Source organism: Filicampus tigris, chromosome 19, assembly GCF_054856515.1.
Source record: "Filicampus tigris isolate MCC_2025a chromosome 19, RoL_Ftig_1.0, whole genome shotgun sequence".
NCBI lineage: Eukaryota > Metazoa > Chordata > Actinopteri > Syngnathiformes > Syngnathidae > Filicampus > Filicampus tigris.
Window position 1 is genome coordinate 12,749,628 of NC_141235.1, and position 19,006 is coordinate 12,768,633.

General features: G+C 38.3%; 1 protein-coding gene across 3 annotated transcripts in view; it reads right to left on the reverse strand.

Moving 5' to 3' along the window:
• The window catches only part of ryr2a (ryanodine receptor 2a (cardiac)), a 139,296-nt gene that overhangs the window by 8,208 nt on the left and 112,082 nt on the right, over positions 1-19,006 (reverse strand). For all 3 annotated transcript variants that reach the window (XM_086016298.1, XM_086016297.1, XM_086016296.1), the window contains 21 exons: positions 17,587-17,667; positions 17,408-17,496; positions 16,422-16,550; positions 16,134-16,238; positions 15,416-15,497; positions 14,906-15,064; positions 14,674-14,828; positions 13,025-13,240; positions 12,652-12,924; positions 9,997-10,203; positions 9,634-9,915; positions 9,027-9,094; positions 8,184-8,313; positions 8,005-8,091; positions 6,290-6,553; positions 4,726-4,856; positions 4,098-4,140; positions 3,873-4,006; positions 1,725-1,785; positions 335-481; positions 42-176 (listed from right to left, as the gene is read on the reverse strand). In XM_086016298.1, the coding sequence (XP_085872424.1) occupies positions 42-176; positions 335-481; positions 1,725-1,785; positions 3,873-4,006; positions 4,098-4,140; positions 4,726-4,856; positions 6,290-6,553; positions 8,005-8,091; positions 8,184-8,313; positions 9,027-9,094; positions 9,634-9,915; positions 9,997-10,203; positions 12,652-12,924; positions 13,025-13,240; positions 14,674-14,828; positions 14,906-15,064; positions 15,416-15,497; positions 16,134-16,238; positions 16,422-16,550; positions 17,408-17,496; positions 17,587-17,667 (2,978 nt within the window). The remainder of the gene's footprint in view (positions 1-41; positions 177-334; positions 482-1,724; positions 1,786-3,872; positions 4,007-4,097; positions 4,141-4,725; positions 4,857-6,289; positions 6,554-8,004; positions 8,092-8,183; positions 8,314-9,026; positions 9,095-9,633; positions 9,916-9,996; positions 10,204-12,651; positions 12,925-13,024; positions 13,241-14,673; positions 14,829-14,905; positions 15,065-15,415; positions 15,498-16,133; positions 16,239-16,421; positions 16,551-17,407; positions 17,497-17,586; positions 17,668-19,006) is intronic.

Genomic DNA, 19,006 nt, shown 5'->3' on the forward strand with positions numbered 1-19,006 from the left:
GTATGGTCAAATACCCCAAGTAAAATCCTTCTAATACTCACTGTCAACATGTCATCACATTTCATGTCAGGTAATTCTCCATCTTCACTCTTGTTGTAGAACTTTCTGAAGAAGTTGAAGGCTACTACTGTGTACAGATACACCACCACTGCTAACAGTCCAACTGTTAACACCAACTGGAAGGAAACAGAGTCAAAGACAAAACAATGTTAGTCAAGAAATTAGTCTTCTGGACTAGTTTACAAAGAGATATAGCATGCCACTTTCATAATGAGATGACTATCTTGCACTGTACAACATGTTAGTGTAGATTTCTAGGCCCAAAGCAGCTGACCTGTTTGCCATTGTGTGTCACTGAGCTCAGGATGGTCCGGAGTGTCTTGAAACCCATCGCGATGTCAAGCAGATGTGCGGCAAAGAAAAAGTTGTTGTAGTGACCCAGGATAGACATCGTCATATACCAGGCCAGATACAGGAACGACTGCAGGGTGGCAAGTCCAAAGAGTCAGCCGCTTGTTTCCAATCATAGAACATAACAATAAAGATTTGTGTTCAACTGAATAGGGTGAAAATCCACAGCGAGTAAGTAAATTTGTGAGTAAATTTTAAAAAGTTCATTAATATTTTGGTGCATATACTGTATACTTATTGGCAGAGGTGGGCATTCGTCAATGCTTTCGTCCGTCTTTGAGTTCTCGTCTATATTTAAAGCAGAAGTCAACCCAAACATATTTTTTTCAAGAATATGTTCCCAGCAAGCCCACTAGCTGAAACACGGCATTCTGATTAATTTTGCGTTTGTGGAATATAAATTAAGCAGCAAAATGCACTCGTTTTTAGCCATCTCTGGGGGCGGCTATTTTGTCTTCTGTCGACTGAAAAAGACATCACAACTTCTCACGGCCGTCATTGGTCGTTGTGAGCAGTTGTGATATCATTTTCAGTCGACAGAAGACAAAATGGCCCTAACCCTAAACCCCAGAGATGCCTAAAAACGAGTGGATTAGCACTTATTCCACAAACGCAAATATTTATTGGAATGCCCTGTTTCAACTAGTGGGCTTGTATAGAACATATTCTTGAAGAAAAAAAATGTTTGCGTTGACTTTAAGGCCCGGCCGGTTGGTCCAAGTCAGACAAACGGCACTGAGAACGGACTTACCGGTACCACGTCACACACAGGTGCCACATTCCTAACACGCAGCCAAGTAAAGAAAAAAAAAAAACAGTGTTGTATACCTTTCTGTCCAACAGATGCAATGACGTGTGACCCTTATTGTTTTTATTTCACCGATCACCGTGTTGTGCGTGTGTCTGTTTTTATTTGATATTTTTGCTTTATTTCGCAGCATGTCAGCTTGTGCGGTGACGTGAAAGTTATTTTCTCGACGCCGATTAGCTGTCGTCGACGAGGGACAGACTGGGGCCACGTGGGTCGACCGGAAATACAGACGGGAACTTGGTGACGGATAGACGATGCCTACCTCTCCTCTGCTTATTGGGCCATTTTGTTTCGTGGTGTGCCTTGAGATTTTTCTCATGCAAAACATGAGAACATCACTACACTGTATTGTGCAATTTGTAAAATTCATTTTAACATAATTTTAAATTAAAGTCTACAAGTTCAATTACTGTTGTGAACCTAGATTTCAGTGAATCTGACATTATATCTAGAGATGTTGGCTCCAGATGTTGGCGCCAAGTCATACTACATGCATGCTTACATTGTCAGTGAACACCACTCCCAGCTTCCAGATCTGGTATTTGGCATCGATGGAGTTCAGCCTGTTGACAAAATCAAATAAGAATGATGTGCTCCAAATTCTTTTGTCACAACAATACAGATTTGATCTTTCATCAGATACACCAGCACCATGTCCTTCTACAGGGTGGGCCCGTTTCCATTTGGATGGTTTATCACATGTTTTTTGTTGTTTATGCCTGCCTTCCTGGCCATTCTGTTAGTCCTGCAGTGTGGTTGGCCTCCAGAAATCAAATGTCTTTTTTAGGTATCTGATTTTTTGTGCACAGCTTGCCTGTCAATTGATGAGATCTGTCATCCCCTCCTTAGTTCAGCCGGTCCCATCCTACCACCTTGTGTCCATGTTTATTATTTAGTCATGTTCACTTCTTACTGTTGCTTTTTCAACTTGGGTAAATACATCTTGACATTGGACAAATGTGTGGACAAAGAGTTTCTTATTAAGTTTAGCTTTTATTACAACAGAGTGGGGAAGGTACGGATTTTCAAGGACACCTGAAGAGTTCAAACACGAAAGCGATATAGCGCCATTAAGACAAAAATAGAGCCACGCTTACTAGCGGACTGCCTATCATGGCATCGTTTGATGGTACATTTTCTAACCCTGCCAAAACCAAACAATGTTGATGTAAAACTCGCCGAAAATAAAGGTTTAATTGCAGAATTCTCAAGTTTCATTTACCTTTTGCTGCAGCTTCCGTCATCTCCATTTAAGCCAGTCACGAGCCCATAAGTATTTGTCATAAACTCGTCATGTACGCCCTAAAATATGTCTAGCCTAGTTATTTTTACTTAACTCGCTGCTAATATAGCTTTGATTGTAAAATAGGATAATTGCGTGAAACAGTACAAGAGAGATGATGTCATGAAACTCATTGGTGCTGTAATGTCGGATGCGAATGCTCCCGTCGCGAACGCTCCCAACTTTGCCTTCTAAGAGTCAGCTACAATAATGAAATGGTTGTTTTTTTTTCATTTGTGTACTGTATTTGAGTACTGTTCGCCCATTACTGCAGCTAGAGGAGAAATGAAAAGCAAAGGCACATGCTGTTGATGAACGTGTGACTGTCTACTTCAACTTTTGCTCAACATACAATAGTTCATCAATATACACAAAAACATTACACTTTTTTTTATGGTCCTTTGTTTTTGCATATTACAGTTCATTTGTGTGGCACTCCCAGCATGGGAATTAATAAACCAATACGATGAATGCATTGTGTTTTTGTGAAGAAGTAATTCATTTCACTCATAATTTGATATTAAATTATTTGAAGCAACACAAAAATTGAAGAGGCACTTGGGAGCCGAAAGAGCTGGCCGTCTTGTTTTTTAGGGAACAGAGCGTAAAGAAGCCACGCTCCGAAAAAAGAGCTGAGCAAGGCTGGCCGCACGTATACAATCGTGCAATATGGGTATCCATATAACTTGCATGTCCTCAATTCATTTATCATTTGTTCATTCATTCTTCAAAATAAAATAAAGTAAAAAAAACAAAAAAGGCATGTTTTGTAGAGATGTGTTCCAAAAACCCAAATGAAAAAAATGGATCATGGATTTCTGATTTAGTGCACAAACAGAAAAAGGAAAAAAACATAACGGTTGATTTTGACGTTTCATGTAGTTCTACTTCGGCTCTGCCACAAGTCGAATGACACGGAAGGAAAGTTGAACCGGAAGAGAGCTTTCAACAATGCTTTTTATTTGTTTCCAAATCTCAGACAAGTACCTCAATGTCAGTCTTGGATATTCTCTCCGCCCTTTTTGCCATGATTTTGGATTTCTTAAATGCTACTATGACTGCTGCTACTATACGGTGAATATATATAGTCAATTAGAGGTGTTTCTGAGTTCAAATGAGGCTAAATGTGCATGATCAGTTTAGAACAGGTGGGACTTATTGACATTACTACTTTACCGACGACAGGTGTCTGCACATTTGATCAATTTTACTTACTGTACCCATGCTAAATTTCAGTCGTAACAACAAATTTAGAACTTGTTCTACACACTCTTTGATAAGTGAGGCCCAGGACGGTTAGTGAAAGATGCCAAAAAAATACAACTTGTACTCGACCTACTCTCTAATATACAAGTACAGTGTACTCACACAGCAGCCAGGTAGCTGTCTTTTCTGGGCTTCCTTTTTTTATGAGCGTCACTGAAGTCCAGAGCAGCCTTGTCCAATCCCAAAAGTTCACTGATCCTGTCATGACCATAGAATTCTCCGTATTTATCCATCACCTGTGGAAAATCAAAATACAATTCTGTTGACACATTTCACAGAGGTATTGAAATTTGGAATTTTCCAAATTAAACTGTTGAAGACTCCTACCTTTCGCTTCACAAATTTATCCCAGTAGTTGTTCGGGAAAGATCTAAACATTATAAAGCAAAAGTTTAAATAACTAAAAGCATCAATTGAGCTCAACAAATGTTCCTTGAATTGATGTAAGTCTGTAATTGCAAAACTACACAAAAAAAGCACAACTAGGCATTGTCCTGCCTGTCCTTCTTTGTTAAAAGAATAACCTTAGCTGGCCATACGACGGACCAGAACTGGTTCCTGATTACGGTCCTTTAATGGTCCACATCTGGTCTCCACAATGTGGGCCACATAAGGCCCATATCTCAGCTAAATCGTATAACCAGAGGCTGCTTACTGCCACACTTCACGTCTCATCAATGAACAGGAAATGTTGACTATGAAACCATGGATATTGTCTAATATTGAAAAGATTTTAATTTAATCATCCGTTATTTTATTACTCTTCATGATGCAGGGGAGAAACACATGTCCCTGCTGGGAACTACTGTATATTACAGCTTGCAAGTCGGGGCTATTTGGAACCCTCAAAGACAATGCAGTACTTTCAACTTCCCTTTTTTGGATGCTGGGGGCAACCTTGTTTAGTTCTTTCTGTTAAAAAAAAAAAGACAAAAGAGGTAACACCTCTACTTACTGTGTGTTAATAACCAGTCGGTCCCACTGTCCTTTGATGTCATCCTCAGATGGCTGCTCTGTTATGTAAAGGCCATCAAACTCCAACTTCCTGGCTACCTCCTTTTCACGCTTAAAGATCACCAACGGAACCTGCAAGACACATTTTACCATATGCACAATACATATCCAGTCATACACATGCACACCAAAAGGAAAGTGCAATAAGTTGCCTATAGTTGAGTGACGAAATACTTGGTTTTCATTATTTATTTAGATTAGTGTGAGACAGATGAACAAACAAACATAAGCATGTGAATACAATTGAAGCTTCAAAGAAAGAAACGACATGGGGGTGGGAGGTTGGGGTGTGTGGATGGGGGTGATGTGTGTGTGTGGGGGGGTCGTTTGGGTTTGACCCCTGCTGGACCGTTTTGTTCGTACAACCACGGACCAAAGACACACAAGCCAGACACCAATGAACATAACTCAACTCAGCGGAAGAACTGCAATTGTCTTTGTGTTACAATGTTATTTTCTTGTAAAAGTAGTTGTGGTTGGATTGATTGAAATTTGATTTCAAGGATTTATTTTACACCAAGAATAATCTTAAAATACATCATCAAAACTGGAGACCCAGATTTACTTAACGCCGTTTTCAAGTGTCTTTGTTCAAAGGAATGCAAAGTTAGAATGAGCAATTCGTCCCCAACGTCGTTACACGAAACGATGGGAGTGGCCACTGATATTGAATTCTGCCAAAGATAAGAGCCGTTCTTCTTGTTCGCTCTCTTGCCCCCAGGCTCCAGCTGGCTGTCGGAGCTCCTCTGGCATCTGCTCTCTCTTTCTTCCCACTCCCTTCTGGCTCTCTCGCCTCTCGCTGGACCCTGATGGACATCCACTTTGTCTTCTCTTTTTCAAGAACTTTGTTTTTCTTTCCTTTTTGGGCTGTGCGCCAGGCGCTCCTGTCTCACGGCTGCCCATCGCAAACACTACAGGCTAATAGGTATGAATTATGCCCTGCTTCTGTCTGCCAGGCCCAGTAAGTCAAGCTAACTATGATAGATTGAGTACTAAATTTCCTAAGAACAATTCACCTTACGAAATGCCTCTTGGAAAGCATTGTCTTCAAATCTGTGGGACTTATCAAAGAAAACAAATATGGCATGAGGGAAACTGCATGTTGTAAGCTGCTCATTTCCACATAAGTAAGCCATGGAGAAGATTTAAGACACATTTGTGATATTTTCAGAGGTTAAGCGGGCATAAGTAGAGATGTTCACATAAATTTTGGTACCACCATTTTTGAACATTATCTGTGCAATGTTTGTTCTTGAAAGTGTTGAGTGTTTCTCCTGTTAGGTTTTTTGATATATAGCTGGTATTATTGCTTTCCTTTTTGCATTGTAAAAGCTAAATATTTGTCAGATTGTGTTACTGTTTTAGAAGTCATATTTAAATTGCAACATTGAGTAGGTCCTTCTTTATCCTGTACTTGATTGCAACTACTCCAAATTAACAATTTAAACTGCATGATGATGATTGGAGGATAGCAAATATATTTTAAACAACAGAAAACAACATACCTTGAGACAGTAATACCCGATGATGCAGAAGAAAGAGATGACCGTGTGAAGGATAGCCAAGATCCGCAGTGTTGGCTCCATGTAACCGCTGCCCTCCTCCAAGACAAAATGGACCATGGCTAATTTCAAGGGCTCTCCGAGGTCATCCATTACCCCGTCTCTCATCTCAACCACAGGCTCACTGCCCAGTGGGTCCCATTGAATGGTGCCGTCTGGTTGGCTGTTTGAGATCACTTCCTCAGCCACTGATGAGGATGTAGAAACCTAAGTATAAGAAAAGGAAAAGATTCAAAGATTGAAACGTGTATTTCCGTTAGCCAGTAGGTGTTGCTACCACTATGATGAAAAATACATTTTTAGATGTCTTCAGATCTGGACACTCATAAAATGTGTGACATTTTTACAAGATATGATCATCTGGGCAGAGTTACGGAGCTTTTATTTGTGGTGATGGCAAATTTGAAAGGAAATTCAAAATAGCGGACTTCCTACAAATCACACCAATTTTTTTATGGATTTTAGTGAAACGTAAAACCGGGGCTGCTTTAGTAAAAATTTGTAGGGGGCGCTACTGAGCTTTATTTTTATAATTCATACAGTACACTGATAAAATATTGATGATTTTTCCAGGGCTCTGAGGTGTGTGCAAAGTTTCATGACTTTTCGTGCATGTTTAGACCCTCAAAAATCAATGTTTAATCAGAAATCACATACTTCGTGTTTCAACATCATAAAAGTATAAACACTCTACTCAGTAAATATACTGTAAGATAGATCTGGTTAGCCCACTAGGAAAAAAATAACCTTCTAAAATAGATTTTTTTATGCCATGCCTGATGTGTGTGCAAACCATTTTTTCACACGTTTAGACAATCAAAATCAGTATAATTTCCATGGTAAACAACTCCTCGCAACGTTGACAGCATTTTGACGAAATGACGAAACTTAGCCCTTTTTTAAAAATAACTGCACAATAAACTAACAAAATATGACTTATTCTCACAGGCCTGATGAGGGTGATAAGTTTCATATGCTTTCATGAATGTTAAAGAGAAGTCAGCCCAAAAATATCCTTCCCATCAGTCTAAACTTGACATTCTGCATAATATTGTGTTTGTGGAATATGAATTAAGCAGCAAAATCCATCCATTTTCAGCCATCTAAGGGGCGGCCATTTTGTCACTTGATGTCGACTAAAAATGTCATCACAGTTGCTCAGGGCTCAGTTAACAACCAACCAAAGCTGATCCCCCTAATGTAAGCAGATTGGAACAGTGAACAAAGTATTCTTAGCTGATTAACTGTAAATACCCTTTGCGTCTTGACTGGTCAAATTCTGGTAAAAACATACAATTCTAAAAGAAACTTATTGCACGTCTCGTGCCTATTGCCTATATGCCTAATGTATGTTTCAATATCGCGATATCAATATTTTTTTCGATTTAATGTGCAGCCCTGTTAAATGCATAGAAAAGTTTAAAATTCTGAAGTGTGGAGAGAGAGAGAGAGAGAGAGAGAGAGAGAGAGAGAGAGAGAGAGAGAGAGAGAGAGAGAGAGAGAGAGAGAGTGTCTCTGATATTTAATTCTATTGCAATTGCTTATCAAGACCTCTTAGCCCCTCATTAACATTAAGACATTCATTTCAAGCTTTTTGAATTTTATTATTAATTAAAAATGATTGCTTTTACGTTTGCATGTGCAACATCCACAATTACCTTATAGAATAGGAGAATGAAGTTTATGGCAAATGCAACTAATAGAGCCAGCATCCTCATGTTGTAAAAGTTCCTTGCAAAATAGTTCTGTGGGAGGAACAAAAGATGTGGACAATCACATAAGACACATGCCCTCAAGCGTGCTGTCATAAAAAAAAAAAAAAAAAAGTTCTATGTACCAGGACTTTCCGCTGATAGGCAATGATCTTCTTTGAGAGTGCTGACTCCTGTAAATCAGGTTCATCCTTCGAGAGCTTACGCCTTTTCGTTTTTGAGTTCATCTTCTCATGTTTCCCTTCATGTTCACTCCTGAAGAGTACAAATGGTTTAGTCACACACATTTTTATTTATTTATTTATTTGCAAGCAAATAACATGGTATGATGTGACATAACGGACCAATCAGGAGAGAGAATGAGTGCAGCGTCATACGCAGCAACAATTTCTGACGTGTGCGCGGGCTGTGTCGCAGACACCTTATTTATAGTGTACAGTCTGGGATTATTTGTTTACAGAACCAAATAAAAGTTCCAACATTTAGATTTAAAACAATACATAGTGATTAATACAAATATTAATCAAAGGCAATGATCTTCCACGTTAGAGTTGAAACATTTAACATTATACCCCACGCTATATAGTTTAAGATCCTCATTACAAGTCAACTTTACCAGCTATGGTTGCAAATTTTGCATTTTCCTTTTAAAATCTCATAATCATTATTAAATCAATTAATTATATCTCAGAAGAATGAAAACCAATAATAAATGAATGAGATGTAATTGTTTTCGATGGTTATTGAGTTTACATTAGGCAAGATGCCTCTTTAAAAAAATAAACACACTAGTAATTTTAAGATGGTCATAGTAATACTGTTCCAAACACACAATTTAAATGTTCTTGGACTTGTGTTCACTGCACATAATCATCCAATCGAGACAGACATGGTGGGGATGTATGGACCACTAGCATCACCACAATAATGCGATTGAATTAAAAAAACAAAAATTGACTAATACTTACCTTCTCTTTGCCTCACACGCATTCTCTGGTGTTGCTTCCGCCCTTTCCTCCAAAGAAGAGCTCTTTGACTGAAATGGGGGTTAAAAACAAAGCTGTCATAAATCTGACTATTATCTATATATTATCATCAGCAGAAAGAGCCTCCCCCTATTATTCATAAAAACTGTAACTTGTGTGTAATTACCCACAGGAATTTCTCTTGAATTGGCTTACCTGAGTAACTAATTACTTTATATTGATATCAGTAAGCTAAATAGACAGGAGAAACGATATGTGTAAAAACCTCCCCACAAACTTAAATCCTAAAGCAATATGATGGCTGGTAACTGGCCACCATGTCCCAAAAAGGCTGCAACATCATAAAAGAGGTGACGGAGTGATGTTTTAGGCTAGAATATGAGATGGTACGGTACCTGAAAGTGTCAAAATGACACCTCTGCAAAATATGTGGCATTTCTAACTGACAATTTCCTTCCATGGTCTAAAAAATAAGAACCATTTGGGGATAAATATTTCTCATGCAAAAAGGCAGCATCCTACAATGCAAAAAAACAAACAAAAAAAAAAAACACTTGAATCCTTAGTTGCCCTTTTTTCTCATCCTCACCTGTTGCATTTGTCTAGGCTCAGGAGAAGGTAGTGGGGAGTTGAGAATTTCGGTGAGATTGGCATTGGGGTTATGTGGACTGATTTTATATTGTCCTCCCTCTCTCCGTAAATCCAGGCCAAAAATGTCTGACAACAGCTCAGTTTCACTGGTATTGACAGCCAAGTATGCCAGGTCCTCCTTCACTGAGCTCCTGTCAGATGATTTTCTCTCTTTGTCCTCCCCCTCCAGTCTGACTCCATCCTGGGTCGGGTCAGGCATGTTAGCCAGTAGCTCAGACACCTGAGGAGTGTGGCGTTAGGGTTGAGTGTTTTTCCCTCCCCAAAATATGTTAATAATGGATACAGTATGTCGACTCTATACCTTTATGCTTTTGGCGCCATCAAGCAGATTGCCTCCAAATATATTATTGTAAAAAATTCTGCAAAATCCTCGAACCACACTGAAGGCTATATGAAGGAGGCCCTGCAACACAGACCAGTAGAATGAAAGCAGGGTGGTGACCATGTCTTTTGATGTCATGTTCTTTATCTTCTTCATCCGCTTCTTCACACTCTTCATGGACAGCACCTGAGAATTGAGATGAAAACGGTAAACTTGTTTTTCTATGCTATATGTTAACATTCGCTTTACTCCCCTTGTCCAATGGGTCAAAAAAGACCCGCCCTACCAAAGCCCCAAAATAAAGCAACTGAATTGAATTTTAAATCCAAAATCTATTTTGCACAATGAAACATGTTATCAATTCAACACAATTTTTATCATGTATTTTTGTTACACAAATAAACAATCATCAATGACCAATTTTTTTAAACACAAACCAACTGCCATAACACTTTTCTTTTACACAGAAAATATATATTATTGCTATTGTATAAAAGTGATTCATTACTTCTGAAGTAATATTGAAAGGGAAAAAAGAGTCAACAATCTGGAACTTTTTGTTAGCAGTTTATTCTTTTTTTAATTATGATGTGAGTCATAAAAATACTTCTCTCATAACACAACAAAACAAAAATGTTGCTTGACTTTCAGAACCATTTTCAACATCAACTCTATTTAGCACATGTAGGACAGGAAGTGCGCATGTGCGCTTTGCAAATGTATTTCTCACATTTACAGTGCATAGCTTTTGTCTTGGAGGGTCAGAACTTTCTTTTTTGAATGACCCATCTGCAGCCTCAGGTGGATCAAGACAAGATTCAGGTCCCTGAATATCTTCCACAATGGCTTCAGAGGCTTCTGATTTTTTCGATGTCTGGTGTGATAAACAGGAGAAAGGTTTGTGAAATTTCCTGGATATTAGCAGCTGAATATCTTATTGGCACTGGAGTCATCCTTATGATGTTTGGTGCATTTGTTCTTACCCGGTTACTGTCTGAAATTGATGAGGACCACACAATCTTGCTGTTCTTTGAAAAAAATGTCGGTCAGCTGGAGGGGTTTCTACTTCTTCATCTGAAGTTGAATCATCCTCTGGGTTTTGTTCCTTCTCATCTTCCTCTTCAGATACATCTTCATCCTCTTGCTCCTCCTGAGCCCTTGAAAATATCTCATCCAGGAACCTTTGGACAGTGAAATGTCTACTCATGGCCTGAGCAAGGAGCCAACTAGGGGTCCTTTGATTTAGGGTATCTTTATATCCTCTTTACTGAATTAGTTTTTATTATGTCTGAGATAGTTTTTTTGGGTTTTTTTTGTTTTGGAGTCTGTGTAAATCAATTGGTTAGCTGCAGATCAAAAGTGCAGGTGCTGGTCAAATGCAAGTTCAATTCATACAGCAATCTAGTTTCCTTGACGTATGTTTTTGTGTGCGTGTGTGTGAGTGCGTGTACGTGTGTGTAGGGTTTGTATGTGTGTGTATTTGTGTATTAGAGAGAATTGGAGTACCCTTTGAACTTTTTTCTGGTGTTTATATGCGTTTATAATTCACGGGTCAAAAATGACCCGTAAAACAACCTTTGTACCCTAGCGGTGTACAGCCCACATGGAAAAATAAACAAAAACAAAGTATCACTTTTTCTAATTATGGGGTCCATTTAGGAAAAGTTATAAAATTTAAATAAAAATTATTTAAGGTATTTTTTCTATAGCTAAACATGGTAATGGGTCAATTTTGACCCACAAGACAACACAAGGGTATGAAAATATTTTTTTGGGACATCCATGAATTTTCAAAAGTACTGCTTTATAAACAAAAAAATGCAAATGAATATTTCTTGATTTATTTCCTTTGACTTCAGTATGGAAAACACTGTCTTACAGTTTTTGTGTTCTTAAAGTGCTATATGAATGAAGCTCTATTTATTGGTAAGAGCAGTGGGGCTTCAATACGACTGCTTGGTAAGAAGGATCTGGGAAATGAGATATGAAGGAGAAATGAAGTGTGCTGTGTGCATGGTTTGAGGGATGCAAAGTGCAAGGTACAAATTCCAAACACCATTGGCATTAAATTTGATTGTTTTGACTCAGATTATGATGGAGCAAGATATTTTTCCCGAATCATTTACTAAAACCAACCTGCAATTTGCAAATGTCCACTTAATAGACTTGAATTATTGACACTGTTTAAAATGTTTTTTTTTGTAATCCTACTCATTTTAAGGTTCGAACCAGGGGTCTTCAATCCTGTTCCTCAAAGGCCGGTTTCCTGGATGTTTTCCCTGCTGCGACACACCTGATTCAAATGATCAGGATCCCTGCGGACCTTGCTGATTATCTGATCCTTTGAATCAGGTGTGTTGCAGCGGAGAGAGATGGAAAACAGGCAGGAAACCGGCCCTCGAGGGACAGGATTGAAGACCCTGGTTCAAACTGCAACCTGCAATACTTGAATAGTCCAATGCCTGCATCTTTGTACATTAGATGCATATTATTCTTGCACTAACTAGAAACTAGACTACGACTACTGCCATACTCGAATGCAGTCTCTCTCTTTTTTTTTTTTTTTAACAACAGACATAGTTTCAAAACTGTTCTTATGTACATTGCCTAGCCCACAGATTTCAGGAGCCTGACCTTAATCAGTAGGATCACATTGAAGCGCAGCGCTTTTAGTGCCATGCGGACTGTGGTCACTGAAAAGAAGCTGGTCTCGGGATTTTCCACATCTGGCTTCTCTTGCTCACTGTCCTCTTTCACGGCGGAGCGCTCGCCAGTGTCTGACATCTGAGCGGCCAGTTGCATTTCAAAGATGGTGTCCTCACAGAAATTCACAAACAATTCCATCTTTTCCTTCTCGCCGCCTTCGTTTACCACATCAAAGATGAACTGGCGTTTGGATTCTTTAACCTAACGTTGGGTTACATAAGAAAACATATTGAGACTTGACCAAGATAAACCCGAAAGCAGGTCAATCTATGGGAAATAGTATATGAATTAAAATTCTTACCTGAGGTTTCTCCCACTGTGTTCGGCTGGACTCACTGATCTCAAAGTAGACCCTCTCAATACGCTTGGCACTGCCCATGATCTCAATCCTACCCAGGTAGGGTTGGAAGTAGTTGAGAACACTCTCAGCCAGCTCCAGGAAGGTGTGCAGTCGGTTGTCATGAGGCATGTGCTCTGACAAGTTGGTCAACAACACAGCCACATTGAAGCCAATGTCCTTTAAATTACAACAGTTTCCTTCTCAGTGGATTTTTGGCAGACATTTCTCACCACACAGACCATGGCAATGACTTTTATTTACGAAACACTGCATCCAAAACTAATGATAAAGCCAGACTAATGCAATACCTGAAACTCTATTGTTGCAACATGCGAATAGCTGTTTTTCTACAGTATGTGCACCCTGCAATGAACCGTGACTAGTATGGGGTGTATCCAGTCTCGAGTCCCAAGTGAACTAGGATAGGCTCCACTTTACCCACGCCCCTAATGAGGACAATCGGTACAGAAAATGAACTAGTTCGACTAGCTAAACAAAGCATTTAGGTTATTATTTTAAAGCAACACTGTCATATGTCAGTTTTTGTTGATTATGGAGGCGCCATGAGCACAAAAGCGGTAGTGTTTTGACAAAAGTCAACCACATTTCCCATGCGCGCCAGCGCGTTAGTGTCGTGAAATCCTGAGCTCTCGCTGGCCTGCAAGTTGGACGGAATTGCATTTCTATTTTCAGTGGCTGTGTGAAAGATGAATAGCAATGAGGTAATGAATCTAATTTTGTTTAAACAATAATTTATTTTTTTTGTTTGTTTTGGAGCTTCTGCCATGACACCGGTAATAGCGTGTAGACGTTCGAGTTCCTGATAGAGAAAGAAGGAAGTGAGTATGCCGTAAAGCCATTCAGGACATTTGTATTTTTTTGGTGTGCCAGGTTGCTTCCATCCTCCTCAAAGTTGCTTAGTGCCAGTAAAAATGATACAGACCCCCCAAAGGCATGATAAAAGTCCCATTCAACTACTTGTAAGTCAATGTTTCATCGCAAGAGTTGTGAAAAAAAATGTATTACGGTCGATTTCCTGCCCAGTGCTGCTTTAATGTGTATTTTTGTATTCATGTTTTTATCACTGTGGCAGTAAGAGCTTCTTGTTCATTTGTTTGGCCAACACAATCAATGAAAAATGCATAACGACCGATACCCCCCCCCCCCCCAGGATTAATATTTATTTATAATTATTTGGTTATACACTGTGTATGGACATTGTTGCAATTTTACAGTGAAACAAATAAGCCAGAAGCAGCCCAACTTAATTTACACCAAACACAATAGTAATGAGCAGTTAGGCTTAAGGCAGAGATCCTTTCTCATTTTGTAAATTTGGACAAAATGGAATCTTCTGGCGTCAAGTTAATGGTTCAACTGTCATGCTCTACCACTTACCTTGAAAAATACAGTACTCCGAAACGTTGCAATTTAACATTGTCCATAATTGACATATCTATGTCTCAAAAACAATCCTGCATAATACATCAAGTAGGCGTTGATATGTGAACCAGATAGTATTTTAGGCATAGTACATGCAAGTGGGTCATAGTGTAAATTACACACACAAAGTGGAGTAAAACTAAATTCAAACCATTTTTTTAAATTACCTTAGCTGGTTCATGAAAGCGTGCCACAAATTCCTCATAGTCCAGGAGTTCATTTTCATCAGTTTCAGCGCAGGAGAGAAGGAACTCAGTCTCTGGCTGTGTGTAGTGCTTATGGTTCTCCATTGCCTTCTGGAAGTCCTTCTTGGATATTACACCTTTTATTTCATTTGTTAATCAATACCATTACAATTATTAGGTGCTTCACATTCACTTGATGAAAACAGAGACTTGCCTTTTCCATCAGGGTCATACTCTTTAAAGGCATCTGAGGAGGTGACGTCTTTCAGCTTGAGGAACATATCAAAGAACTTCAAAATCATTTCTACATTGTTCGAGGACTCCACCAGCATGTCAACCATCTGCTTTCCAATGGTCCCATTAACCACATTGCCTGCCAATATAAAACAGAGCTGACATTTACAACATACAACATACAGTATATGTCCAAAGGAAAAAAAAAACTGACATACAGTATTTCTTTAGACATGATTGATAGGTTGGCTATCTGTGTCTTGCGTTTCAACACCTACTTTGTATCCTAATTCAATAAACAATCTTTTATGTCATGTGAATCTTGCATTTTTACCCATCAAACTGATAACATCAATACTTGATACTAATATGTCAATACTCTGGCATAAGAGATAAAAACAATAAATCAATAGGTTTATGTTGTTATAGAAATGTTGGGGTTTTTCCCATTCTTACTAGGTAGCCCATGAGCACAAAATGATAGTCATACCCTCCATCATTGAAAGCAACATGACCACCATGTCCTTCTGAAGATCCATCAATTCTTTCAGTAACTCAATCTGACTCGAATCCTGAAAGGAAAACACAGTAAAAATATCACCCCGTAATTTCTTCCAGCACACCAACAAACTAACCCAGGAAGCCACTTTGGCACACGTAATTAGATGACTAGGTGACTAGAGCTAGGCTGTTGTATCGCTGTGACCTTCTCTCTTGCTATGGCCTTTCCTACTGTGTCTATCGCAAGCTTTGGCACACTTACTAGTTGAATCCCGTTACGGCTGTGGAGTCAGGCAATTTTACATTACATTAGTTAAGCAAAGTTGCGTTCCAAGGCCATGTACTCGATCTTTTTGGCATCCATTAAATAGTTCAATATAGAATATACAGTCTTCTGGTAGTTAATGTTAGTATAGTGGGAATGAAAGATAAATGGACCAGAAGATGTTCCCACAGAACATTCTTCCGTTAAAAAATTGCTTTGGTTTGAGAACATTCTGGATTACCAGCAGTCGAAAAACAAATTTAGTTTCTGAACCGAGGTTCCACTCTAATACTAAGGTTTGGAAAAATAAAGTATAAACTTTTTGAATAAAAAGATGATGAAAGAGGAGTGTATTATACGGCATACTACTATTATAATATATATTTTTTTAAATTACAATCCCACTTCATGAAGCCTCTGTTTTTATTTCAGTTGAACATACCTGAGACAATTTCATCTGCATATGAGCAAAGACATGTAGAAACCCAACTACAGCATCCCATAGGCGACTGTGTGCCAAACTCTGCTGATTGCCCGTACATGGACCCTGCACAGTTTTTTCATAAGCAAAAAAACAAAAAGTGATTGCAGTTCTAATAGAAACTTGTTTGGAAATCTATTTCAAATAAGCATCTATATGAATAAAAAGCTTCCCATGCAGTGATGACTATCATGTGGTATGCATTTCAATAAATCAAGAACTTCCATAAATGTGTCTGGATTGTTGTACCTGGATATACTCTGTGAGTGTGTTGAAAACCTGCTTGGCAACGTTAATTGCCTTTGAGAAGTTCCTCTGTCCTTGTTCATCAATTACATCTTTCCCAGAGTAATACCAGTAGAAATCACTAATAGACTCCTGAGAACAAAGGAAGGCAAATAAGGGACAAGGGAAGGGGAGCTAGTAAAAAGTAAAAAGTCAAGTCAACTATAATTGACTTTGGCTTTCGACCAAACATGAGACTGACACTGTTCTGCTGTTTATTATGTCTATTGTGTATGTGTTAGTATCATTGATTTGTGTTTTAATTTATTGCTTTCACTGTATATGTTGTTGTATTACTGCTATTTTATGTTTTATGTAATGTGCTTTGTTACAGCTGTTGTGAAATGCTGTATTGTATTGTATAATTAGGGTCCCCTAAGAATGTGTAGTCAAAGAAAAAAATAAATAAATCACATATACTGCATCAAAGCAAGAGTGTCACAGATGTGTACTTAAAATTTACCAGATGAGACTAATGGGTACTTGGAAAAGTGCTAGCATAACAAACTACACAATTAATTACAGTGGTAGCTCAAGCTTTGTAATGACAAACCTCGTAATTCAATTTACTCATACAACAAATCAATTAACTGTGGACATGTTGCGCTATTCATGCTTATTGAAGCTTTCTACTCTTTTTTTTTTATATAATGGTAACTTATCGGTTACTTTCCATTGCAACACAGTTTCTTGTTAACTAGTATTAAAGCTAATCTGTCATGAATTTTCTACTTCTTGGACTGCTTCTCTACATATTCTTTGAAAGCGGAGGTTAACCCAAACATATTTTTTTCAAGAATATATTCATTGTAGCCTAACCTTGAGGGTAACCATAATTAACGTATGGGCCAAGATTACATTTAGTTTGACCAACCCTGCTCTAAATAAATACATTTTGGGAAAATATGATGAAAAGGTGGTCTTTGAATATAAAAAATAAGGGTACCAACCTGGACTCTTAGGAGGTAGTCCACAGTCGAGATGATGATGTTGACAGTTGTATTGTTACCTGTTTGAGTTCTTAAGTAGTTCTGGAAGTCTGCAATGAACAAATGTAGGTAAAAAAAATAAAACAAACTTGATTATAAAACTAGTTGTCAGTCTGTAAATGGGGAATATATGAAAATACCAGAGTTGTGTCCTTCACAGAGAAGCTGAAGGAAGCGGAAGAGGTCACAGGTAAACTTATCATCCTGCATAACCTTCTCACCTGTCCCAAAAAGAAACACGCACAGAGACCAGACAGGCACAAAACACCCCCCCCCCCCACACACACACACACACAGATACATAGACATGCAGACAAAAATAAGTAGGTAATCCCAAGGATGTGGTTGTATGCAAATAGATAAAATAGTGTACACACACATACATATGCACAAAAAAACCCAAAAACAACATTCACAAAAAAAAGTCATGGAACATAAAATATAGGAGCAGACAACACTGTGGAGCAATACAGATGAGAAAATTGTGTTGAAATAAAGTAATATTCGGATAACAGTGTTTCTAGTCATTGAAATATGAATAGACTACAGTAATCTAAATAGAAATTTCTACTAGAACCCATTTGATGGAAATATTTCTGGATGAGTGGTGAAGAGCCAAAGTATGTATAGGTGGACAGGTCTTTAAATTGCAGCATTTTATAGTCAGAATGACACAATTTGGTCTGTTGAGGTATTCTTAGAGCTTTTTACATGTGGTGAGGGAAAACGTGTCAACGTGTCAGTATGCAATGAAAAAAATACTTTAGCAAAGGTATAAAAGTTGACTGGTAAAATGCTGCTTCGAACCACAAAACGCAAAGAAAGGATATTACGAGAAAGAATGATGCAACACAACAAATAACTAAACAGTACAATCCCATAAACAAGACCATAAGATCAACACAGAATGACAACAAAGAGGACCAGGCAGAGGGAAATTTTAATTTATGTTGATAACAAGACTGAATGCACACGCAACACAACCACTTTGTGGTCGTAAATATTTTCACTAGCTGTTGTTTTGTTATCATTTACTCTGAAAGTAGTGTTAGTGGCCATATAAACATTAACATTTTTTTTAATTACTGTATATCTTTCAGATAGCAAATGTCTCTGCACTCTGTGAAACTATGTAATTAGTAATTTCTTCAGTTATTTCCTATTGGAGCCACATATCCACATGTAAGCATAAACTGCAGCAAATACCAATAGATGAAAAGAGGCAAGCAGATTGCCGCAATCACAAGATCAAGACAGAAATCCTCAAACGACAGGGAGGCTTCATTTCCTTGTCATTATAAAGGATCACTAGGGAGGTGAGCATCAGAAAGACATGAATGGATGAAGGTAGAGTGGATGGTTAAAAGGTGGAAGTTCAGAAATGTTTTGAGGACTTTAAGGAGTTTAGAAAAGCCGTGGCAGATGTTGGTTTACTACAATAAACGAAATTAGGGAGTCAGGTACAATGGAGATATACACCCCTGATCCAATCCCAGGTTTTTGTGATAAAAAAAAAAAGGAGACTAACATAAATCTTTCTAACATTTTGTCACTTTAAGT